Raw genomic sequence first — 22993 nt, 5'->3', positions numbered from 1 at the left:
CCGTGGGATGGGGAATGCAGTGGCAGTGCTGTAGGGAGCCACGGGGCTGAGGAAAGGGGGTCCCTGGGCTGAGCCAGGCACGGGGCAGCCGGGTTGGAAGAAGCAGCCAGCGATGCTCACACAACTCTCCCCGTGGCTGAGCCAACATCCAGCCTGCTCCGGGTGTTTAATTTTCACTAATCTGTTTGGGGTTTTTTAATTATCTGCAAACAAGGTGCCTTCTTCATGGAATAACAATGGTGGGCGGCCGGGCTGTGCCCACACCCCTTCCCTGCCGCTCAGCACCGCTCCGGAACTTTGCCCAGGACTTGTTTGTCTGTCCTTATCCATCATCAATCACGGGATTCCGCCCTGCTAACCAGCATCTGCATGCAGCATCTCCGAGTCCTGCTGAGCTGGTGTGTAAAAGCCTTCGCAATCACAGCTACGGAGCTGGAGGAGGGTTTAAATACAAGGCTCTTTAATAAGATGAGAAGATCCCTTTCTTTCCCCACTGGTTTTCTGCATGCTCTTTCATGCTGCCAGAGCCCTCGGGTCGTGTCAGGGCCTGGCTCTCCGTGGGCTGACAGGTTTCCTAAGTCCCCTCCCTTCACTGTCAGCACAGTATCAGGAACAGCAAATACCAGTTGCAGCAGCTGGAGGAGGAGGAAACCCAGGTCGGAGCAGTGCCTGGCCTCGTGTGTTTGGGTTTTTTCCTCCAGAACATCCTCAGTGTCACAGGTGACCTGGAGGATACCCTGTGCCTCAGTGTTCAGCAGGAAAATGGGTCTAATCCCGTTTACCTGTCTCCTCCAGAGCTGGCTGGGGTGTTTGATTCATGTCAGCGGCTTGGCTGGTGACTGCGGGATGAATGACGCTATATAAATGCAAAGTGTTATTAATATTTCATGTTGTAGTGAAAATGTACTAATGGGGCTTGTTCCTGGAAGATAAAGTGGTGCCATTAATACACCTTTGTGTCCCCTGTGCTGGGGACTCACCTGTGGAGGGATGGGGGCTCTGCCTGGAGCAGCAGCTCCCATCGCACCTGGGAGCTCCCCAAAAGAGGGGATTTTAACCCAGAAAGACACAAAGAGCCGCTTCTGACACCCACAAAATGAGGGGTACCTGGGGCAGAATGTCCACTGGGATGGGTGCTGCTCTGGGTCCTCCCTGCCTGCCCATGGGGGACACAGCCCCTGGGAATCCCCTTCCCAGCACAGCCACTACAGAGGCATGTTAAAGAAAAAATAAAAATGGGCTTGTTTGATTTCAAACTGCAGAACTCTTCCCTGGAGCCATCCGCAAACACTGGTAATTTACTTTACAGCTGTTTAGATTTGTTTCTCTACATTTTTTTTTAAACCCCAGCAGAATTGCAAATGAAACGTGTTTGCTCCTCAAATGACTCCAGCCATACCTGAACTCCTGCACCCCACACCTCCTTGGACCCCCTCCCCTCTGACCCCATCTCTGCACCCTGTGAGATGGGGGTCAGACCTCAAAGAGGGGGTTCTCTGAGCTGGGGGTTCATCCAAACTCTGGTATCATCCAGATTTCTGAGCTGGGAGGGATCCAGATTCTGGTATCAAGGAGAAGAGACTTGTGCCAGCTTGCAGGTGAGGGGAGCACAGGTAAGCACAGTGAAATTATCAACTGCCACGCACTTATCAGAGAGGATAAAGGCTCTGCTAAATTATACCATGGTGTGAAGTTCCAATAAAAAAGGATTATAAAGGGCGGTGTTCAGCTGAGAGGCTCCCGGTGCTGCGGGCAGAGGCTCCCAGGGCTTCACCCACTTTGGGGCAAGGGGAGATGGGTGCAGAAAAAAGGCATGGAGGGACCCCAGGTTGTGCTGAACATCCCTTGCAGAGGCTGAGGACAGCCAGCCCTGAGCTCCTACACCTCCCCACGGCGGAGCAGCCGGCTCAGCCCTTCCCCGCACGGCAGCGCTGCGGGGCCGCCCTTCGCCTCGGGAAATCTGGCGTTCCATGGGACACGTGGGGATCCGCCTGGAGCCTCATCCCTTCCCCCGGGAATCTCCTCCTCGCTCCCAGGAGCGCGGGGGTGACTCATGTGCTGCCTCGCACGCCGGGCGATGCGCTCCTGCCCTGGGCAGCTGCCGAGCCGCAGCAGCGCCGCGGAGCGACACCGCAGGTGAGCGGGCTGGAGACCCCCTCTGCCGCGACCCCCGGCCCCCAGGAGGTGAGGAGGGAGCTGGGGAAGCTTGTCTGCCCAGCCTGACAGCAGAGAGATGGGCAGCGTGCACAGGGAAGGAGGAATCTGGGCTTTGGGTGCTCCTGCAGGGAGCACCGTGGCTCGGGAGGGACCAGAACCGGGAGCGCCCGTGGGCTCTCCAGCCCTGCGGGTGGGTGCATTGGCCGAGCTGTGCAGAGCAGGGGATGTGCTCACTCCTGACAGCCCCTCTGCGAGGGGGAACCTTGTTATTCCACCGGGAGATAAAACATTTCAGCAGAGCCAGCGCCCGACGCAGCCCTGGGAGTCCTGCTCAGGCAGCGCGCTTCTCTGGCACCATCCAAGCTGGGGTCAAATCGCAGGGCCTGGCGCTGGTCAATATTGGTTGTTTCGGCTCCTCGGTGTTGCAGGGGCTGTGCAGCCCCCTAGCCCAGCCCAGTCGGTGTCTCTGCCCTGCCGTGGGCTCCCCAGTGAGTGGGGACACGGAGCAGTGGCACAGGGCTCCTCCTGCGCTGCCAGGACGGCAGATTCCAGCGATGGGAGAGGACGCGGCAGCGCGGCCGGGTGAGTCACGCCCCGGCTGCCCCGATTTGTTGTCAGCCTGGGCCAGGCCTGGCAATGCAAGGAAAATGAATAACAAATACCTGGGCAACGAGGCGGGAGCCGGGGCGGGGCCGTGCACCGGAGGTGGCGGTGGCTGGAGGATGCTGTGGCTGCGGCAGAAACCTGGAGCAGGTCCCCGTGTTCCCAGAGTGGGGAACAATTGGGGAAGGTGTGTCAGCCAGAGCAGGACTGTCCCTGCATGCCAGCACAGGGCAGAGATGATCCCAGGAGCACGGCTCAGTGCTCCACAGGGGCTCCAATGGGGACCTCGCGCTTCTTCTTCAGTGTCACAGTGTCTTCTCTCTTCCCAGGCTGGCTAACAGGACCGGGGAGCCATGAACTGGGGGGTGTTCGAGGGGCTCCTCAGCGGTGTCAACAAGTACTCCACAGCCTTCGGCCGTGTCTGGCTCTCCCTCGTCTTCATCTTCCGCCTGCTGGTTTACCTGGTGGCGGCCGAGCGCGTCTGGAGCGATGACCACAAGGACTTCGATTGCAACACGCTGCAGCCGGGCTGCACCAACGTCTGCTTCGACCACTTCTTCCCCATCTCCCACATCCGCCTCTGGGCCCTGCAGCTCATCCTGGTGACGTGCCCGTCCCTCCTGGTCATCATGCACGTGGCATACCGCGAGGCCAAGGAGCAGAGGCTCCGTGAGACTCAAGGGGAAAATTATCGCTGCATCTACCCCAACCCCGGCAAGAAGCGGGGCGGGCTCTGGTGGACGTACCTGCTCAGCCTCATCTTCAAGGCCAGCGTGGATGTGATTTTCCTCTACATCTTCTACCGCTTCTACAGGAACTACACCCTGCCCCGGCTGGTGAAGTGCGAGCTGCCGCCCTGCCCCAACGTGGTGGACTGCTTCATCTCCCGGCCCACCGAGAAGAACATCTTCACCCTCTTCATGGTGGTCACCACCTGTGTGTGCGTGGTGCTGAACCTCATTGAGGCCACCTACCTGATCGGGAAGCGGTGCCACGAGTGCCTGGAGGCCGGAGGAGGGGACAGCCGGCGGCACAGCCACGACTGCTCCGTGTCCCACGCTGACCCCGTGGGCACGGGTGGGCAGCTGTTCCAAGGGGCAGACTTCAAACCCCCCATAGCCACCATCCCTCTCACGGCCTCCTGCCCCAGCACGCTGCCCGAGGATGAGGTTCGTTCCTAGAGATGCCCAGGAGAAAGCAGGAGCCGCTCACCTGGCCTGCAAATTTTGGCTGCTCTTCCTCCTCTGTGCCCCCCAGGCAGCAGCGCTGAGTTGGGCTGTGCTTGAGGGGTCTGTGCCTCTCCTGTCCTGGGAAAGGCACTTTACATCATCCTGCTGAATTTGGGGTAAAGCAGGGGCTGTAGAACACATGGGAGTGACAGGGAGCAGCAGCTCCGTGGCAGCTGTGAACTGCCAGGAGTGCCCATACTCTGAGCCTGTACCAGCCAGGACAGACACCCTGACCTCCCAGGAAACCCCTCTCCCTATCTCTCACCCTACATCAGCCACTCAGTGGGCGTCAGGGCCACCTCAGATTGATGCAATTGTCATTAATAACATTCATTAGTGGAGTGGGGACAAGACCAGGCCCCCGGTGCCGCAGCCACTGCGGTGAAGGATCCAGCCGGGCAGGCAGCACCAGTGAGCTGCTGGATCATCCTGCCTGGCCGGGGCAAAACACCTGAGCAAAACAGCCAAACACAGGAGAGGAAAAACACCCCAACCATTGATTAAACAATAACATTAAATGGCAGAATCTGATCTGGTTTATTGTTGCAATACATCACGCTGGGCCGTGACACGGGCGGTGCTACCGTTTCCGAGGCCGTCAGAGGGAGCTGAGCATTAGCTGGCATGAATAATTAACAATAATTTCATGGCAAATGCACTCACAAGTAACATTAACATTGAACATGCAGCTCGATCTGTAACTGGTTTTGCTTTGCTCAGAGGGTGTGATAATTATTTTTTCCATGAGCAGTGACAGTGCCAGCGCTCCCTGGCTCTGTCCCAAAGGAAGTGGCACGGGGGGCGAGGGAACACCATCGCTGTGTCCTTTGTGTGACTGAGGCCATTCTCAGTGACAGATCACTGCAGTGATCCAGCTGAGAGCCACCATGGGCAAAACTGAGCTCTTTCCCACGGCCCATCCCGGGGAAAGGAGCAGCTGGATGTGCTGGAGGGGAGGCTGAAGCTGCTGTGGCCAGGGCAATGCCAGGGACAGGCAGGGCTGAGGGGAAGCCAAGGGCAGGTGGGGCTGCAGCACTGCTGGGTGGGAGGGCAGGGTCTGAACCAGCCACTGATGGGGGTGAGGATGGTGGAGAAGCCCTGGGGGGATCCTGGCCACTGGCACAGAGCTCTCTGAGCCCACAGCAGCTCCTTTGCTGACAACAGAGTTTGGAGACCTTGGGAGTCAGAGATGGTGAAATACAAATAGAATTATTGCCACTTCTGCTCAGGGGAAGCTGTGCTGGCACTGCCTTCCTTCCATCCACTCCTGTTACTCGATTATCCACCTGAAAGTTTTCTTTATGAAGCCCATAACGTCAGAGGACACAAGTTGTTCTTTGTGTGCGAGCCATTGCTCCGATTTAAAGAGCATGGGCTGGGTTGTTTGTTTTCCAGCAAGGTTGGCCACTCCTGCTCCAGGCTGGAGAGCGAAACCTCGAGGTGTTCTCCTCTCCAAGTGCTAATGGGGGCAGAGATGAGCCCCAAAAAAAACATCCTGTCCCACTTCCACACATCAAAGCACAGCTGGAGCTGCTGCCCATCACGAGGCACCTGAAGATCCAGTTGCTGGATGTTGCTGTGCCATTTTGTCGTGCTCAGAGCAAACATTGCAGAGCTCTGGGTGTCTTGCACCATCCAGGCTTGGGATAAGCAGTGGTCAGCCAGAAAAACGTGAGCATTCAGCTGCTTCTTTTGATAGGGGTGCTGCAAAAACAGGTCTGGGTACTGGGATACCTCCTGGGATGCAGAGCACAACCACAGAGAGCAAACCAGGGGGTGTGTCACAATAAAAGCTGAATATTTCCCAGATTTTGCATCCTCACACAGGAAAATTCTCTGTATTTGCTTGTGGGGTCCCAGAAGACCTCCTAAATTTTGGAGTGAGGGGATTTTAAAGAAACTCACCACGAACTCCAGTCCAGGCAGGGATGTGGAGGGGATTGCGTGCACAGGTCAGGGGGAGCTTGGCCTTCCCAGCTTGGGCTTTTTTCTGCCCTGGCCAAAACCAGCCTGTTTGCTGGGAATTGAGGAGAAACTCTGATTTATGTCTGGCCCCTGCTACTGGCTCCCAGGATCCCATGACTCCTCTGCCCCTGTTCTTGCAGGGGAGTCTTGTCCCTGGGGATGTGGCCCTGGAGGGGACAGCTGTTGGCAGGCAGAATCCTGCCGTGCCCCACTTAAGACCCTTCTAAAGAGGGTTTTAGGCTTGAGTTTTTCCTGCTGGTTTGGCTCCCGCCTGCTCCACTGTTTGGGTTTTTTCTTTAGGGAGGAGCTGAGGTTGGGTCTCCCTAAGTCACTGGGGGTTTCAGTGGCACTGAGGCCGTTCAGCTGTCACCCTGACACTCAGTGACAGCAGGGTGACATGTCCTGGGCATGCTGAGATCAGCAGAACCACGCTGGCACCTCACCCCTTCGCCCACACTGGGAGCAGGGGGCGCAGGGATGTGCCCCTTGATGGATTTGTGGATTTAGCCAAACACCCAGCTCAGCATTTTAAAAAGCTGCAAAGCACCGGGTGTTTCCGCTCCCCACCCTACTGCCCGAGGGAGATCTTCTGCCCATGCCAAATGCACCTGAACTTTCTCACCGTGGCCACATGGCCACTCCTGAAATTCTGAAATTCCGAAACTGCAGGCAAGAGGCTGCCCAGGGGTGATCTGGCCGCTCTTCACCTGGGCCTCTGCAAGGAATCAGAGCTGGCAGTGCTTCTCAACAACTTCCCTCTCTCCAGGGCTTTTCACCTCCCAGCCGCAGCCCCCAGATTCCTGCTGAACTCCTGCCACACCAGCTCTCTGCAACAGCATAGCTCAAATTCCTGATGCAGGCAGCTCCGGGGTGAAGGGAGGCTCCAGAGCCCCTGCTTGGCTCTCAGCCGGGATCGGGGTGCCCGTGTCTGTCCCCTCCTCCGGGCTCACCCATCCTGCACCCCCAGGCTCCCACCAGGGTTTGCTTTGGTCTCCTGGGCTCCCATCCCTGTGTGTCCCCAGCCTGGCAAACCCTCACTGGCTTTATTTGACCTCCTGGAGAGAAAAAAGCCTCAGGGCAAGTGGCTCCTTGTGTGCCAGGAGGGCAGGGAGCAAATCTCCCCGGGCACCAAGCACCCCAGGGCTCTTCAGACCTGTCCCCATGGGAGGGGTGGCCCTGGCCAGGTGCCCAGGTGCCTTGTGAGGCTCCAGCACGGCTGATCAGCCCCAGGGTGTGCCGGAGGATTCCAGGGAAACCTCGGGGCACTCTAGAAACCGGGTGAGCAAAGGGAAGCACATTCCTGCTCGGCTACGTCGGCATCTATCGGGGCTGATCCATGGGGCATCCGGTGGGATGGGGCTGGCTCAGCCTCCTGGGAGCCACCAGTGCTCCGGGGAGAGGGACACCTCCTTAGGGACACCTGCCAGGTCCATGGGGAGCAGCAGAGCAGGGTCTGGCTGCATGGGACCCTGCTGCCACCCTGCTCTTTGGGAAAGGTCCCACCTGGCCACACCGGCCCCGCCAGGGCGGTGCCGGCAAGTTCCTGTAGGTTGGAGATACCGATGAGCTGTTGCAAAACTATTACTAAGGCAAAATCATTTAAAAGTGGGTTACAATTGCGTAATCTGGGACTCTCAGCAGCGCTTGCTGGTGGGCCCAGAGCTGGTGGCGGTCTCTGCTGGGTCTGCAGTGCCCAGACCATCCCTGCAGGGGATGGGACATCACCTGGAAGGAGCTGCCGGTGTTTCCTGTGGAGGAATCCATCTGTGCTGATCTCCCTGCGGGGTTTGACCTGCCTTTTGTTGTTCAAGCCGAGCGTGTGAGTGCATGTGCGCAGCAAGAGCCTCTCCAGGAGCTGTTTGCCAGACTCACCCAGTTACTGGGAACCAAACCAACCACCCTTCCCCTCCCCTCACACGCTCAGACAAACCGGGCTGCGCCTCGGAAGGAGCTTCCCCGCTCGGATCCGGACACCTTCCTCTGGCTTCCCCACCTGGACAGGTACATCCCGGGGCACGGGGAGCTCTGGGGCTGCCAGGGTTGAGGGGGCACAGCCCTGCCCTGGAACGGGGTGCAGGTGGGACTTGGGGCTGCTGTGGCTGTGGGGTCAGAGGTGGGGATCCCAATATCACATCAGGACCCCACAGGTCAGAGGTGGGGGTCCCCATCCCATGGGGATGGCACAGCATGGCACCCCGAGGAGCAGCAACGGCCACCCCAAGCCTTGCACCTCTGTCCCACTCCCAAAAGAGGCAGAGACCCCCCAAGAAAAGTGGTCCTGCTGAGTTTGCATGCCAGGTGGGAGCAGGGCGCTGTCGGGTCCAACGCCCTGCGCCCACACGGGGCAGGACCCGGCCGTGACGCAGCAGGGTGGCATCCTGGGGCCAGCGAGGGTGCCGGGCTCTGCGGGAGGCACAGCAGCACTGGCGGCACAGCTGAGCACACCTGAGCGCTGCCCCTGCTCTGCCTGGCTGCCATCCAGCCCTGGGCAGCCTGGGGGGCTCACACAGAGCTGCACACAGCCCCTGCCGCCGGGCTGGGCACAGAGCTTGGCACGGAGATCACGTCCCCTTCCTGCCCCTCTGCGGGTCCATGAGCGGAGCCAGCGCTGGGCTGAACCGGGCACACAGGTGCTGGGCAGGTGGGTGCTGGGCAGGTGGGTGCTGGGTTGGTCTCACTGGCACCAGGGGTGGGATCATGGGTGAATTGGCAGGCTGGTGAGGGGGGTACAGCTCTGGGGGCATGTAGAGGTTCCAGGTTCCATCAGCACCAGTTTTTGGGGTAAAACAGCAGCTCCCCTCTGCCAGTTTTAAATCCAAGGGTTGGGTGGGAACACAGTTTGCTCCCCACCCTGACTCCTGGCCAAGGGTTTGCCAGGAAGGAAGATCTGGTTTCAGACGGGGTGGTGAGTGAAGGAATGGGCACGGGCAGAGGCACAGCCCTGGCACTGGGGACACGCTGCCAGGGACCCCAGCCTGGGGTACTCAGCTCAGCCACACTTCTGCTGCGTCCCTGGATATCTGGCAGCACAGCCACGGGTTTGGGGCTTGCTGTGGCATGGCCCTGGCCAAGGACAGGCTCCCAGACTGCTCCATGGGCTCCAGACTGTGTTGTGTCCCCACAGCCCTGGGACACCGCAGTGCACCAGATGAGAGGACCCTGATCACCAGTTTGCCATCGCACCCTGGCTATGCCCCGTGCTGGACACTTCCCACACCACAGCCCCCGGTGAGTGGGGAAGGAGCCTGAGCCTCCTCCAGGTATGTCTCAGAAGGCACTGGCTGGGCAACAGGCAGCAGCAATCCCTTAGAAGTGGGAGTGACCTGGCGTTCTGTGAATCCCTTCGCCAGGGCAGACATTCACAGCCCAGAGGGTTGTAAAAATCACCCGGCTTTGTAAATCCAGGTGCAGTAAAGCTCTGGGTCAGGCTTAGCGTGTCACCCTCCTCACACAGAGCAGCCCCAGGCTGAGCTGCAGAGCCGGTTTGGCCGTCGGGACCTCCGGCGTTGCTGCCGGGGCAGGAGCAGAGCACTGGCCGGGGTGACACACACAGCCTGTGACACACACAGACTGTGACACACACAGACTGTGACACACAGGGACTCTCACTTTCTGCAGCCCCTCTGTCACCTGTGTTTGGGCTGCCTCAGGTAACACCTGTGAGACAGAAAACTGGCATGTCCCAGCACCCCAGCCCTGCAGGAGCAGCCATTTCCCCTCTGGCTGTTGATCCTGGCGTGCTCCAGCAGATTGTGCAGCCTGTTCACACCAACATGCAGGGACTTGGCCGGGTGGCTCATCCCTTACAGCAAAGGCTTCCTCAGAAGGAAGTGCAGAGATATTGAGTCACCTCTGTCACCAGGAGTGTGTGGGGGTGGGCTTTACTGTCTGCAAGGGTGAGGAGCCCCCATCCTAGATGAGTGTAATGTGGTGGGGGAGAGGGTTCAGAGCTCAGTGAGATTTAGTGCAGCCGGAGATGTGCAGCCTGAGATGTGCAGCCTGAGATGTGCAGCCTGAGATGTGCAGCCAGAGATGTGCAGCCCCAGCAGTGACTCCCATTGCTCCTGGCCCACCGCTCCTTCTGCCTCTCCAGGTCGGGTGACTCTGGTGTCCCTCGGCTGCCATGGATTGGAAAACGCTGCAGGCGCTGCTCAGCGGCGTCAACAAGTACTCCACAGCCTTCAGCCGCATCTGGCTCTCCGTGGTCTTTGTGTTCCGCGTGCTGGTCTACGTGGTGGCAGCCGAGCGGGTCTGGGGTGACGAGCAGAAGGACTTTGACTGCAACACGCGGCAGCCGGGCTGCACCAATGTGTGTTACGATCACTTCTTCCCCATCTCCCACATCCGCCTCTGGGCCCTGCAGCTCATCTTTGTCACTTGTCCTTCCCTCCTGGTCATCATGCACGTGGCCTACCGGGAGGACCGTGAGAGGAAGAACCGGGAGAAGAATGGAGAGAATTGCCCCAAGCTCTACAGCAACACGGGCAAGAAGCACGGTGGGCTGTGGTGGACCTACCTGTTCAGCCTCTTCTTCAAGCTGATCATAGAGATCCTGTTCCTCTACCTCCTCCACAAGATGTGGGACAGCTTTGATTTGCCACGGCTGGTCAAGTGCGCCAATGTGGATCCCTGTCCCAACACCGTGGACTGCTACATCGCTCGGCCAACCGAGAAAAGGGTCTTCACCTATTTCATGGTCGGAGCCTCCTCCATCTGCATCGTCCTCACCGTCTGTGAGATCTTCTACCTCATTTTCAAGCGAGCTGTCCAGAGGGCGAGGAAGTGGAGGAAATCCACCAAGCGCTCCGTCAGCTACAGTAAGGGCTCCACCTGCCACTGCCACGTCAAGTCAGAGGAGAAGGAGAGCAAGTCCCAGCCTAGGTGTGTGGTAGCTCTGACTGCTGTCTGAGGGGGGCTGGGAAGGGTGCTGGGGGTAGCAATGTCCTGGTATGTGCCAGGGATGGTTGGCACCACAGGTGACCACCAGTGATGCCACCACCAGACTCTTCAGCCAGGGCCTGTAAGGGGAGGGGGACATGTCCATGGGAACTGTCCTGCTTGGGCACATCCCTGGTGTCCCAGTGGTGTGGACATGGTCAGTGGCAGGTGGGTGCTGGTGCCCGTGGCCATGCCTGAGGGTGTCTGTTCTTCCCACAGAGGAGAGGAGCTGTGAGTTCACCCGTCCAGCCGGTTCACATTCCCCCCAACTTGGCTTTTGCAGCCTGCCAAATCCCCAAACCATCCAGAGTTGACCTGTGTGAAAAATGACTAAACCCAACAAAGTAATGACCCTGGAGAGAGACCCACGGGTGCCTGGGCAGACACAGGTAAGGAAGGACAGCCCTGGAGCTCTGCAGGCAGCGGTGCCACAAGCATGGACATCACAGCAGCACACAGATCTCTGTGTCCAGCAGCTTCTCTTGGGTCCTGCAGCTCTGTTGCTCTCATGCTGGATGTGAGCGCACCCAGCTGGTGCCCAGCCAGGGCTGGTGTCACCCAGTGCGTGCCAGTCCTCCCAGCTCCCTGTGCCTCACACATGCACAGTCCCAAGCATTGCTTCCTTTTGTACCAAGAAACCAAAGGAATTCTGGGCTGCATGGCCAGAGCTCTCGTCATGCACCCAAAGTAAAGACAGAGGACTCGGGCTCCAGGCTGTTGGCAACTGTTCTGCTGTCCCAGTTTGCCCAGTTTGCCATTACTGGGGCAAGGAAGCTTCTCCCCCTTGGCTCACACAAGCACCAAGCAATGTCTTGCCCAAATGCCTTTGCTGGCTCTGCTGCTTCCCTTGGTGCCTCTGTGTCCCCCCCTCGCCTCAGATGCACATCACACATGGCACAAGCTACAGATCCGAAAGACCAATAAATGTCATGTTTGGAGACACCAAAATCTGCTCTGCATGCTTGAAATCGGGGGACTGGTGAGGGCAGAAGACTTGCAGAGGTTCCTCAAGAGCCTGCAGCCAGGTCCTTCTCCTCTGCCCGAGCTGGGCATCACTCGAGCCCACAGCCGAGCTCACGTCCGCCCGTTCCGCCTCTCCCGGCTTGTCACGCGTCGTTAAACTTTAATTCAGCAGAACCGCACGCTGGCCCCCAAGGAAATCAAGGAGGGATGAGCATCAATTATTTACTAAACCTTGATAAATATTACAATAAATAGAAATTATTTCCATTTAATCTCCCCTTAAATAGCACTAGTGGAAGGTCTGCTGTTCCCAGCTCTGCTCGGCCCACCCGCGTTTCACAGCCCCACGAGCGTGCCGGGGTGTGCTGAGAGCCCCGACAGTGAAGCTCTGTCTGGAACCTGCCGGGGAGTTCCGGGGCTCCGGTGGGGCTGATCCCGAGAACCGGGGGGATGCGGGATCGCAGCTGGGCTCCGGTGCGGTTCATCCCGGGAACCGGCGGGATGCGGGATGGCGGCCAGGCTCCGGTGCGGTTCATCCCGAGAACCGGCGGGATGGGGGATTGCAGCCGGGCTCCGGTGCGGTTCATCCCGGGAACCGGCGGGATGTGGGATGGGGAGGCCAGGCTCCGGTGCGGCTCATCCCGAGAACTGGCGGGATGCGGGATGGGGACCAGGCTCCGGTGCGGTTCATCCCGGGAACCGGCGGGATGCGGGATGGGGACCAGGCTATGACGCGGTTCATCCCGGGAACCGGCGGGATGTGGAATGGGGACCAGGCTCCGGTGCGGTTCATCCCGGGAACCGGCGGGATGTGGAATAGGGACCAGGCTCCGGTGCGGTTCATCCCGAGAACTGGCGGGATGGGGGACTGCAGCCGGGCTCCGGTGCGGTTCATCCCGGGAACCGGCGGGATGCGGGACCGCAGCCGGGCTCCGGTGGGGCTCCAGCACCACCCAGCGCCCGCCGCGCCGCACGGACCCTCGGGGGCAAACCACGAGCGCCGCAGCCGCGGTCCGGCCGGGGCGAGCAAGGACGGAACATCCCCGGGATACCGGGCGGGGCACGGAGCGTCCCCAGGACACCCCGCCGGGCAGAGGACGGAGGATCCCGGGGACACCCTGCCGGGCAGGGAACTAAACACCTCCAGCACACCGGTCAAGGGACGGAGCATCCCGGGGTCTCTGGCTCAGCAAGTTTTCCCGGTGGCGGAGCCGCAGCCGCAGCCGAGAGTTCGGGAACACCCGAGCTTCCCACCGCTCCCCCCCGGCTTCGGCCCCCACGGGTCCGGCCGCCCCCGCCCCGCCCGCCGGGGCCGCCCCCTGGTCCGGGGGCCGCGGGAGGGGGCGGCCCCGCACACCTGCGGCTCGGCCCGGCCCGGTACTAAGCCCCGGCCCCCAGTTTCCTGCCCGCGCTCCTCCTCCGGCTTCCCCAGGCCCCGAACAACTGGCGGCACCCGCTCCGACCCCTCTCACTCAGCGCGGCCCGAGCCCGGCGGGACGTGCCCGGAGGAGGTGAGTGCGGGCACCCGGGACCGCTCGGGGACACCGCGATGGGGACAGGGCACCCCGCCACCCCACTGCTGCCAGGGCTTCCTTTAGCGGTACAGCCGCCGCTTTTGTGCTTAATTAGCGGCGGTTAATGAGGAGCCGGGGTGCGGGCTTGGCTCCCCAGGATCCCGGGAATGCAGCAGGGTGGTGAGCGGTGCGGGGATCCCCTGGCGAGGGGACGGGGCTGAGAATCCATCACCCCGCTGCAAGGGAGACTGTCCGTTCATTTTGGGGTGAGCCCTGAATGGGCATCGGGGTGGCAGCTGTACCCCAAGGGGTTGTGCTTCCCCTCTAGACCATCCTGCTCTCTGCTTTTTTTGGGAAAGCCAGGGCAGCAGCAAATTTGTGAGCGCCCACGGTGCCTCCTCTCCGGGTGCCCTGAGCTCCCTGGGCAGCCCCAAAAGAGCCTCTGGCTGCGGGCTGTCCCCGGAGTGGCCAGGACAGCCACCAGCTGTGGGTGCTGCTGGGAGGGGAGAATCCCCGTCTCTCTCAGTTCCTGCACTGTGTAGGAGGAGCCCTCTGGGGCTCCTAAACGCTGCCTGGAACCCTCCCTCCCTCAGAAGCGGGATGTTCCTCAGAGGGTTTGTTGGGGCACTCTGCAGAACAGCTGTACCTGAAAAAGCTTAGTGGAGTTTAGGTGATCACATCTGCCCTGTGCTCCCCAGCACGGAAACAGGGAACTGATGTGGCTGCTCTCTTCTCTCTGCTGGCAGAGGTGAAGGGTTCCTAGAAGATGGGTGATTGGGAATTCCTGCAGAAACTGCTGGACCAAGTCCAGGAGCATTCGACTGTGATTGGGAAGATCTGGCTCACCGTGCTCTTCATCTTCCGCATCCTCATCCTGGGCCTGGCCGGGGAGTCCGTGTGGGGGGACGAGCAGTCGGATTTCGTGTGTAACACCAAGCAGCCGGGCTGCACCAACGTCTGCTATGACAAAGCCTTCCCCATCTCCCACATCCGCTACTGGGTGCTGCAGTTCCTCTTTGTCAGCACCCCAACCCTGATTTACCTGGGTCACGTTGTCTATCTCTCCCGGAAGGAGGAGAAGCTGAAGAAGCAGGAGAGCGAGCTTCGGGCTATCCACAGCAAGGACCCAAAGATCGAGCAGGCCCTGGCAGCCCTGGAGAAGAAGATGTCCAAGATCTACACATCGGAGAGCGGGCGGCTCAAGATCCGAGGGGCGCTGATGTGGACGTACATCACCAGTGTCATCTGCAAGAGCATCTTTGAGGCCGGATTCCTCGTGGGCCAGTGGTACCTGTACGGCTTCTCCATGGTGCCCCGCTACGTGTGCAAGAGGGACCCCTGCCCCCATCAGGTGGACTGCTTCATCTCCCGCCCCACCGAGAAGAGCATTTTCATCATCTTCATGCTGGTGATGGGCCTGATCTCCTTAATCCTGAACCTCCTGGAGCTCTTCCACCTCTGCTGCAAGAACCTGCTTAGCAACATCAAGAAGGTGTCGGGGCCAGCTGGACCGAGCCAGGACACCTTTGTGGATGACATGGTCCCGAGTCCCTACATGCCCAAGCACTATCCCTTCCTGCCCATGGCCGAGAGCCATCAGACCTACCAGACCTACAACAAGCTCTCCAGCGAGCAGAACTGGGCCAACTACCGCAACGAGGAGAACCTGGCACTGGGCAGCGGCAGCAGGCCCCTGGCAGACCCCTACACCCCCCGACCTGCTGAAGCCTCCGCCCCGGAGGAGAAGCCGGGCAGCCGGCCCGGGAGCTCAGCATCCAAAAAGCAATACGTGTAATGCTGGGCTGGCCCTGGCTGGCAGGGGGACGTTCCTCAGTCCCTTGTGCCTGCAAAGGTGCTGGCTGTGGGCAGGCAGCTGCCTCCTGCCTGGTGCTGTGCCGTGCACATTCCCCTCTCCAGAGAGCTGCCCACCCTGGGACGGGATGCTCGGGAGCGCGGCCGTGGAGCGCAGCCTCTGCTCTCGCTGGTTTTCCCCACAGACCCTGCAAGGAAGGAAACTGCACAAAGTTCCCCGGGACGCCGTGTCCTGTGTGCCTTGCCGTGGGAAAGGGAGAAAGCCCTGGAGCCACGCCGTGGAACAGGCTGTCCCTGAGCTGTGGCTGGAGGCTGCTGGTCATTGGGAGCGGGGTTCAGCCAGACCCCAGAGCCTCGGCCAGCACGAGAGCCAGAGTGCAGCTGTGGGAAGCTGCTCGTCTCCAGCCTCCACACGGGGCAGGCTGAGCTGGGAACTGCCGGGAAAAGCTGGGCTGGGGCAGAGCTGACTGATCCTGGCCACCAGCCCCATCCCGTTCCAGTGGCCCTGGCACCTGCCCAGGGTTTGCTGCAGAAGCTGCCCCCTCCCCCTGGGACACAGAGGGGTTAAGCCAGCTCTGTTGTGACCAGCAGATCCCGATGGCTGCAGGGTCACTGTGGGTGACCCAGGAGTGTGAGTTCCTCCCCTCCCAGCCCTGGGCTCTTTCCCATGGGATGTGTGCCTTTAAGTTATTTTTAACCTGCTGGCCTGAGCATGGAGTTTCTGCCTTAAAGGTGCAGTTTGCAGGGACTTTGGGGAGACATGTCCAGCCTGGCCGTGTGCCTTGGAGCCCCGTGGGGTTTAGGGAGGAATCAGCCCAGCACCTGATAGTTTGGGGGTTTGGGGGTTTTTATTACTTTGCACTAGTCATCTCCTGCTGTGGGCTGAGGGGCCGGAGGGGACAGGAGAACCAATTGTTGTCACAGGAGCTGTCACCCCGACTTCCCCAGCCCACTGATGCTGTGAGAGGAGATTGTCCTGCTGTGACCAAGGGGCTGCAGGTCCTGTGTGACCCAGGTGTGAGCGTGGGGTGTGGGCACTGCCCTCAGCGCTGTTTCCCTTCTCCTGGCAGACTCTGTGAATGCATCTCGTTGAATAAAGTTGGATGAATGAGAAAAGGTGAAGGTGGTGTGATTAATTCCTGCAGCCTCCAGGAGGGCAGGTGAGGGTTTGGGGCTGAGGGAGGGGGGATATGCTGTCCTGTAGGGGTGATGGGTCTGGGGTGAAAGGGAAAGTGAACACCCAGTTGTGCTGTGGGTGCCACTCGCTCACTGAAAGCACAACCCTCCCTGCTGTGGCCTCCTGTCCCCTTGAGCCCAGCCTCAACTCAGAGTTTTGACAGAACTGTCACACCCCAGGCTCATGGTAGCCCAAAGCAGAGCTCAGCCCCTCTCCCTCTGTTGCAGATAAACCCAGTAGAGGCCATGGAGCTGCTCGTGGCTGCATAATAGGTGGAAATGAGCCACAGATAAAGGCACACAATGTGGCTGGGGCTGTTGTTTAGCCAAGCCAGGCCAGAGCAGAGCCTGCTCTCTGTCGAGGGCCTCTCCAGTGAGGGTGGGACAGGCTAAAAATACCCCGGAGAAGATGAAATATGGGTGATATGGGGCAGTATCACTGCCATCGGCCACTGGAGGAAATGAGGAGGGAGGCACCCAGCTGAGCTGCCCTTGGGCTGGTGGCCAAGCCCGTCTTTGGCTTCCTCCCTCCTGGGGACAAGGGGGGTGAAACTCCCTGGGGTGGGGGTCTGGACACACCATCAGCTCCCAGCTCTTCTCTGTGCCCTCCTGGAGGATGCTGGGGTAGATCTGCTGTGGAAGGACCCTGCCCTGCTCCCACTGTTGCCCAGTTGGGACCTCCCAGGCCACCCCAGCACAACGAGGGAGCCACATCCCAGTGCTCCTCAGGTATCAGCAGAGCCCTGCAGCTCTGGGGGGAGCAGCCCAGTGTGCTGGGCCAGGAGGAAATTCCCAAGTGAAAGGGAATGGAGCAGCCCTGCCATGTTTACCCACCACAGTGTCCCCAGGTCACCTCCCCTCTCCCACACTCCTATTTTTGTTGGCACTGGGGGAGCATCACACTTTTCCGAGCGACCCTGCAAGGTGGAAAACAAGACAGCCAAGACCCCCCCCTCGCCGGGATACAGTGCCCAGGCTCTGCACAAACACAGCTCCGTGTCCCACTATTGTTCCTGTGTTGTGACAAAGCGGCTCAGGGCAGTTACAGTGACCCCACGCCGCCGGGACGTGCTGCCAACAACAACAGCAAGGGGCTTACCTGTGGGCCAGGCTGGGGAGGGGGCAGCAGCAGGGCTGGGGCTGGCAGCAGCCCCCCCAGAAGGTGGAAGGGCAACCCTTAAGCAAATAAAAGTTTGGAGCTGATAAGAGCCCAGGCTGGCCCGGCAGAGCCCTTTGGCACAGCCTGGGGACAGATAGTGGCCAGACAGGCCTTTCTCACACCTCCATTCTCCCTCCTGAGTAAACAGGTCCCTCCAGGACAGGCCTTTCCCACACCTCCACTCTCCCTCCTGAATAAACAGGTCCCTCTGGTATCTTGTGGGAGCACTCCCCCAACACCCAGCCCTGGATGATGATGCTGAGCCCCGTCCTGGCACAGGCAGCCTGGGGGCTGTGGTGAGGGGCTCCCAGGTGCTCTGACACCCCCAGAGTTAGGAAACACTTTGAGGCAGCTCTGCCAGTTCTAGAGAGACCACACACTCCCCAGAACCCCAGTTCCTGCTGGGGGTGTTGGTCTAACACCAGTCACAGTCCCCAGGAGCCCTGGGGCTTCTCTGCAGGGAAGTTTCTGCTCTCCTCCCAGTTAGGACCAGTCTGTGCTGGGCACCCTGCTCAGCTCTGCCATGGCCTGGGACAGAGGGCTGTCCTGCCTGAAGTGTTGGCCAAGCATCAAGGAGTTTATTTTTAAGCTTCCCCAGCATACAGCAAACCACAAGTGACTAAATCTGACCCACTCAGGAAGAGCCGAGGTGGGAGCAGAATCACAGCCAAGGAGAAAGAAGGACAGAGAGCTGGGCAGGAGGGTGCCAGGCAGGACCACAGCATGGCCACACGTGCCCACAGGACCCTGTCAATGCTCAGGTGTGTCCCTGGGGGGAGTGGGAGCAGTCAGGAGCATCCTCCTGGGCCAGGCACAGAGCCCTGACCCCTGCACTCTGTGCCCACAGCACCCACCATTGGGGCAACCCCAGACCAGGAATAATCCTGCCCTTTCCAGCCACTGCCAGTGGTGCACAGTGAAGGAAAAGCAAACCCCACGGAGCTGCCTTCCTCCCCAGGGTTATATTTAGCCCTCCACTAGGGTCCCTCCATGCACAGGCATGGCAGACAATGTGGCCCTGTGTGAGAACTGCAGGAGGGAGGAAACACACTCAATAGCTGCATCCTGACATTGTCGCTCACCCCCGGCCATTTCCTCGTGTGGAGGCACCAGGACTGCAGTGCCCAGCACTCTGTGCCCATCCTGCCATGGCTCCTAACCCTGCCAGCACCTCAGGGCATCATCCTGATGCAACACCAGGCAAGCTGCTGCCTCCAGAGCTAGGGGCTTTTTGTGGCATGGGAAGATCCATGTGGCCTGAAAACAAGGTCCTGGAATGCTGGGGATAGGGAATCAACCCTGAGCTGTATCTGTAGGAATAGCCAGTGCTGAATGGGAAGGGAACATGTTCCACTGTAGCTGTCCCCAGCTGTAGCTCAAGGGATGTGACTTGGTGTAGAGCTGCTCCTCTCCCACGGCACTTCAGGGCTTTTGCTGGCCACAGAAGGAGCTCCCAGTCACAGCATGGAGGGAGCCATAGCAGGAAGCGAGACGTGGAGGCTGGGAAATACTTGGCTGCTCTCAGGAAAAGGGCAAAACCAGAGCCTGGGAAAAGCCTCTGCTGGGAGGGAGCAGAATTCTCCAGGGGCTGTGGGGGACATGCTGAGGGGATGTTCTGTTTGCTCTCCAGTGCAGCTGGGGTGAGCACCCATCATGTCCTGACATCACCCCACTGTGGGCAGGTCCAGGGTGTCCTGGGGTCACTGCACTGCCCCAGGACAGGACACCAGAGTGTGAGTCCCTGCAGGCCTCTGTTCCAGCTTCCACCCTGCTCCTCTTCTCCCAAAGCATCACTCCAGGCCTTGCAGGAAGGGCCCAGATGGCCTTGGGCCATCCCTGTGCCAGCACAGGGTCACCTCATCCCAGCCCTGCACAGCTGGAGCATCCCTGCTCTGACCTAACCGGACATCCAGGGCAGCCATCCAGGTGTGCCAGATGGCCAGGGGGTCTCACTGTCCCCCCACACAGCAGCTGTCCCTGTCCCCTGAGCCAGCCCAGTGAGCTGGGGCACAGCTCACTCCCAGCATCCTGCCTGCGGAAACCACCACCTGCTCCTCTCATGAGCTGTTCATGGTGGATCCCAGGAGCAAAGCAGGACCTGGGCAGGACAGAGGGTCCATCAGGAAGCTGCAGCTGCCTCGGGCAATGCCAAGACCACTGCAGTCAGCCTGACCCCTCATGAGCCTGGGGCATGGCCACCACAGGCTGGGCTAGGACCAGGAGTACTTGTGGCAGCTGGATTCAACCCCTGATCCATGGCACTACGCTGTCACAGCCAGCTCCGGATGCAGGGACATCCCTGAAGCTGGACAAGCCTTGGAGGATGCTCTCACACCCAACACTGGCCTCCAGGCCAGGCGTGGGACTCCTTGACGGGGACAGACTTGCTGCAGGCAGGGCTTCCACAGCAGCACCCAGCTGTGCCGTGCTGGGAACAGCTGGATCACAAACGCCTGGAGCAGAACGAGCATTTGCACGTGAGTGGCAGAGTGCAGGCTCGGGAGGGCAGGGTTTTACCATAATGGTTTATTCAGCAAAGCTTCCTCTCGTTCTCGGTGAGCCGCCGTGGCTGCTCGCCCTAGCCCTGAGAGCTGCCCGCTCCTATTCTTGTCCCGCCGGCACTTCCCAAGCGGCACATTGTTGGGATTCAATGGGAGGAAGGGTGGGTTTACAGCACTGAAGCCTTAGGATAAAGGCAACGGGTCTGGGAAGCAGCTTCACCCCTGTCCCAGCGCCTGCAGGAATCCACAGACCTGCAGGATGGACGGGAGTCCCCAGACACACGGAAAACAGCTGGAAGTGACCAGCCAGGTGCCATCAATGCCCAAGCTGTCACCATCAGGGCTGTCCCTCCCCAGGGCATCACTGCAGCACTGTGCTGGAGCAGCCTCCCTGACACTGCATGGGGCAGGAAATGGGGCAGCAAGGCCCCCCCAAAGCTGGATTGTGCCCGGCAGGCCCTGGGAACGAGGGGATCAATGGGCTATAAACAGCCGGGGGAGCCGCTCCGGCGCGGGGCGAACAAAGGCATTTCAGACACAGCTTCCGAGCTGGTCCCAGCTGGGAGAAGGAACAGGACCATTCCCACCCCAGTACACAATAGGGAACAGCCATCACCCCACAGCCTGGCTGGGAAAGCAGGAGATGAAGGGGAAGGGGCTACTTCAGGGGACAGTGCCAGCCTGCTGGGGGACAATGTGGTGGGCACGGTGGCAGTGGGACATGGCTGGGACAGGCTCTAAATCACACCAGGCACCTTCTCCGGGGGTTCAGCTGCCTTCACAGCACAGGTCAGAGTGTTCCCGGTGCTGCCGGGCCATGAGCCCAGCTGAGGGCAGCAGTCCAGGCCAGGACAGCAGCTCAGGAGGCAAACAGAGCCGGGAGCACGGCAGTAAAGCTGTCAGCAGGGCAGGAATGGCCCTGGCTGGGGCACAGGACAGCACGGTGTGAATGCTGACTGGCTGCTGACCCCAGCACTCACACCGGGCACGGCAGATTTATCGTCCCCCAGAGGGGAAGGCCGGGCCGGGGCAGAGCTGGGGCCTTGCTCAGGCACCACGGGAAAAAACAATCCGGGAGGCAGCGATAACCCGGCCCTGGCCCTGCTCAGGCAGCTCTGGCTGGGGTTTGTCCTGCTGTGCCAGCAATGCCTGAGCTTGGAGGGGACACCAGCCACTGGCCCCCAGTGCCACCAGCCTCTCCCTGCTCAGCACCCCAGTGGGACCCCTGTCCCCTGGGACCCACCCTCTGCTGTCACAGCCCTTCTCCAGATAAAGAGGTCAAAGGGAAGCAGTGACGCAGCTGGGGGAGCTGGGAGGGAGCCACAGCCACAGCACAGGCTGGGAATTTGGTGCCTCCTCCTCCTTCCGGCTCACCCCTGGGCTGCCAGGCCTGGAGGTCAGTGCCCCGCCAGGGACAGCAATGGCATTTGTAGTAGCTGCTTCTTGAACACACAGGGAGCACAGACATGCTCTGACCCAGGGCTGGGGCTGTGCTGATGCAGAAGACACAGAGGCCCAAGGACTGACAGAAGTTTATTGTGCAGAGGGCAGAGATCTCCCCATTCCCAACACACTGCCACGCTCAGAGCACCACAACAGAGCAGGACGAGGACTTTCACGTCCCCCTGTCACCGTTCCTGGGAGGGATGATGCAGGGAGGGGATCCTCAGAGGGCTCCATGGCTGCTGGAGTAACCCTGTGGCGTGGGGCTGTATTGGGGTTCATCAAGCAGAGCAGCAGTTCCTCCTGTCATTGGCAGTCAGCCTGACCCCATCCCATGGCACTCAGGTCCAAAGCTCTTCTACCTCCACACCATGGAAGAAATCAAACCTGAGGAGACACAGATGGAACCAGGCTGAGAGTGTTTTGTGGTGCAGGAGCCAGGCCTGGCGAGAGCTGAGGAGTTTCAGACTCGCTCCACCTCCTCGCACGGCTCCCTGCCCGCTCCCAGCCAGCTCTGGGTACCTTGAGCAAATCCATGGGGTGGGCAAACCTGACCCTGAGAGGGCCCGGGAGGGCGAGGAGCAGCAGGTGCAGGAGGGAGGCTGGTGTGGAAGCAGTGCAGTGTCAGGGGAGCCCCCAGCAGCCGCTCCGGGGCACGGCCTTTGCCCAAATCACCCTTTATTAACTCTTTTCGGGGCGGTTTCTGTTGAGCACGGCTCGGGGGGCGAACTCCAGCTTGTCCTTCAGGCTCACCACCTTGGTCACGTCCTCGCCCACGATCTCCTGCAGCTTGCGGTCCTCCCGCTGCTCCGAGATGCTCTTCTCCTCCTGGGCCGTGGCCGGGGGGTCTCCGCGCAGGAACCACTCCAGCTGGGAGCCCACCAGCCCCACCACGAAGGCCACCGGGAAGGTGACGTACGGGGCCTTGGAGCGCACGGCCGCCCACAGCACCGACCACATGCCTGCCGAGGGCGGGACACGGCGGTCACCGGCCGGGCCCGCTCCAGCCGCAGGGAACGGCGACCCGCGTGGGCCGCGCCGGGACCCCCGCCCGGGTCCGCAGGGACCCCCGCCCGGCCCCGGCCCGGCCCGGCCCGGCCCAGCCCCGCTCACCCCGGCCCGGCCCCGCCCGTTCCGGTCACGGCCCTGAGGGCCCGGCGGGGCGGCGCTGCCCCCTGGCGGACAGCGCGGGAACAGCAGCGCTGGAGGAGCGACACCGGCTGGGGACACGGGGGACAGCGGGGGGACAGCGAGGGGGACACGGGGGGGACAATGGGGGACAATGGGGGGGAGTCATGGGGGGGACACGGGGGAGACGGGGGGGGAAACGGGGGGGGACACTGGGGGAACACGGGGGGGAATCATGAGGGACACAGGGGGACAGCGGGGGGGACAATGGGGGGGGGACACGGGGGGGACAGCGGGGGACACGGGGGGACAGCGGGGGGGACAATGGGGGGGACACGGGGGGGACAGCGGGGGACACGGGGGGACAGCGGGGGGGACAATGAGGGGGGGACAATGGTGGGGGAC

At 60.7% G+C, this 22993-nt stretch overlaps 4 protein-coding genes across 7 annotated transcripts; 3 read left to right on the top strand and 1 right to left on the bottom strand.

The window, feature by feature from the left end:
* Positions 1–2025: 2025 nt before the first annotated feature.
* LOC117007489 (gap junction beta-5 protein-like) lies at positions 2026–3941 on the top strand. Of its 2 annotated transcripts, none has more exons than XM_033080707.1 (2): positions 2026–2136; positions 3090–3941. In XM_033080707.1, the coding sequence occupies exon 2, from the start codon at positions 3114–3116 to the stop codon at positions 3939–3941; it is 828 nt and encodes a 275-aa protein (XP_032936598.1). In that variant the 5' UTR covers positions 2026–2136; positions 3090–3113. The 2 variants fall into 2 exon arrangements, with proteins under 2 accessions (XP_032936598.1, XP_032936599.1); XM_033080708.1 differs by lacking the exon at positions 2026–2136 and adding an exon at positions 2168–2184.
* A 5247-nt stretch (positions 3942–9188) lies between these two features.
* Positions 9189–11381, top strand: LOC117007491 (gap junction beta-3 protein-like). 2 transcript variants are annotated; one of them, XM_033080712.1, is made up of 3 exons: positions 9189–9214; positions 10048–10835; positions 11112–11381. In XM_033080712.1, exons 2-3 carry the CDS (start codon positions 10078–10080, stop codon positions 11125–11127), a joined length of 774 nt encoding a protein of 257 aa, XP_032936603.1. In that variant the 5' UTR covers positions 9189–9214; positions 10048–10077; the 3' UTR covers positions 11128–11381. The 2 variants fall into 2 exon arrangements, with proteins under 2 accessions (XP_032936603.1, XP_032936602.1); XM_033080711.1 differs by lacking the exon at positions 11112–11381 and having other exon boundaries at positions 10048–10863.
* A 1874-nt stretch (positions 11382–13255) lies between these two features.
* LOC117007488 (gap junction alpha-4 protein-like) lies at positions 13256–16267 on the top strand. Its single transcript, XM_033080706.1, has 2 exons — positions 13256–13366; positions 14116–16267. Exon 2 carries the CDS (start codon positions 14136–14138, stop codon positions 15162–15164), a length of 1029 nt encoding a protein of 342 aa, XP_032936597.1. The 5' UTR covers positions 13256–13366; positions 14116–14135; the 3' UTR covers positions 15165–16267.
* A 5270-nt stretch (positions 16268–21537) lies between these two features.
* Positions 21538–22611, bottom strand: LOC117007500 (small integral membrane protein 12-like). 2 transcript variants are annotated; one of them, XM_033080726.1, is made up of 3 exons: positions 22574–22611; positions 21983–22422; positions 21538–21847 (listed from the first exon to the last, which is right to left on the bottom strand). In XM_033080726.1, the coding sequence occupies exon 2, from the start codon at positions 22418–22420 to the stop codon at positions 22142–22144; it is 279 nt and encodes a 92-aa protein (XP_032936617.1). In that variant the 5' UTR covers positions 22421–22422; positions 22574–22611; the 3' UTR covers positions 21538–21847; positions 21983–22141. The 2 variants fall into 2 exon arrangements, with proteins under 2 accessions (XP_032936617.1, XP_032936616.1); XM_033080725.1 differs by lacking the exon at positions 22574–22611 and having other exon boundaries at positions 21983–22486.
* Between the last annotated feature and the right edge of the window lie 382 nt (positions 22612–22993).

Source organism: Catharus ustulatus, chromosome 26, assembly GCF_009819885.2.
Source record: "Catharus ustulatus isolate bCatUst1 chromosome 26, bCatUst1.pri.v2, whole genome shotgun sequence".
NCBI lineage: Eukaryota > Metazoa > Chordata > Aves > Passeriformes > Turdidae > Catharus > Catharus ustulatus.
This window is presented reverse-complemented; position numbering and strand designations above follow the sequence as displayed.

What these genes read in the sequence shown, in the direction of transcription:
- LOC117007488 (XM_033080706.1), top strand. Translation starts at nt 14,136, where the DNA reads ATGGGTGATTGGGAATTCCTGCAGAAACTGCTGGACCAAGTCCAGGAG.
- LOC117007491 (XM_033080711.1), top strand. Translation starts at nt 10,078, where the DNA reads ATGGATTGGAAAACGCTGCAGGCGCTGCTCAGCGGCGTCAACAAGTAC.
- LOC117007489 (XM_033080707.1), top strand. Translation starts at nt 3,114, where the DNA reads ATGAACTGGGGGGTGTTCGAGGGGCTCCTCAGCGGTGTCAACAAGTAC.
- LOC117007500 (XM_033080726.1), bottom strand. Translation starts at nt 22,420, where the DNA reads ATGTGGTCGGTGCTGTGGGCGGCCGTGCGCTCCAAGGCCCCGTACGTC.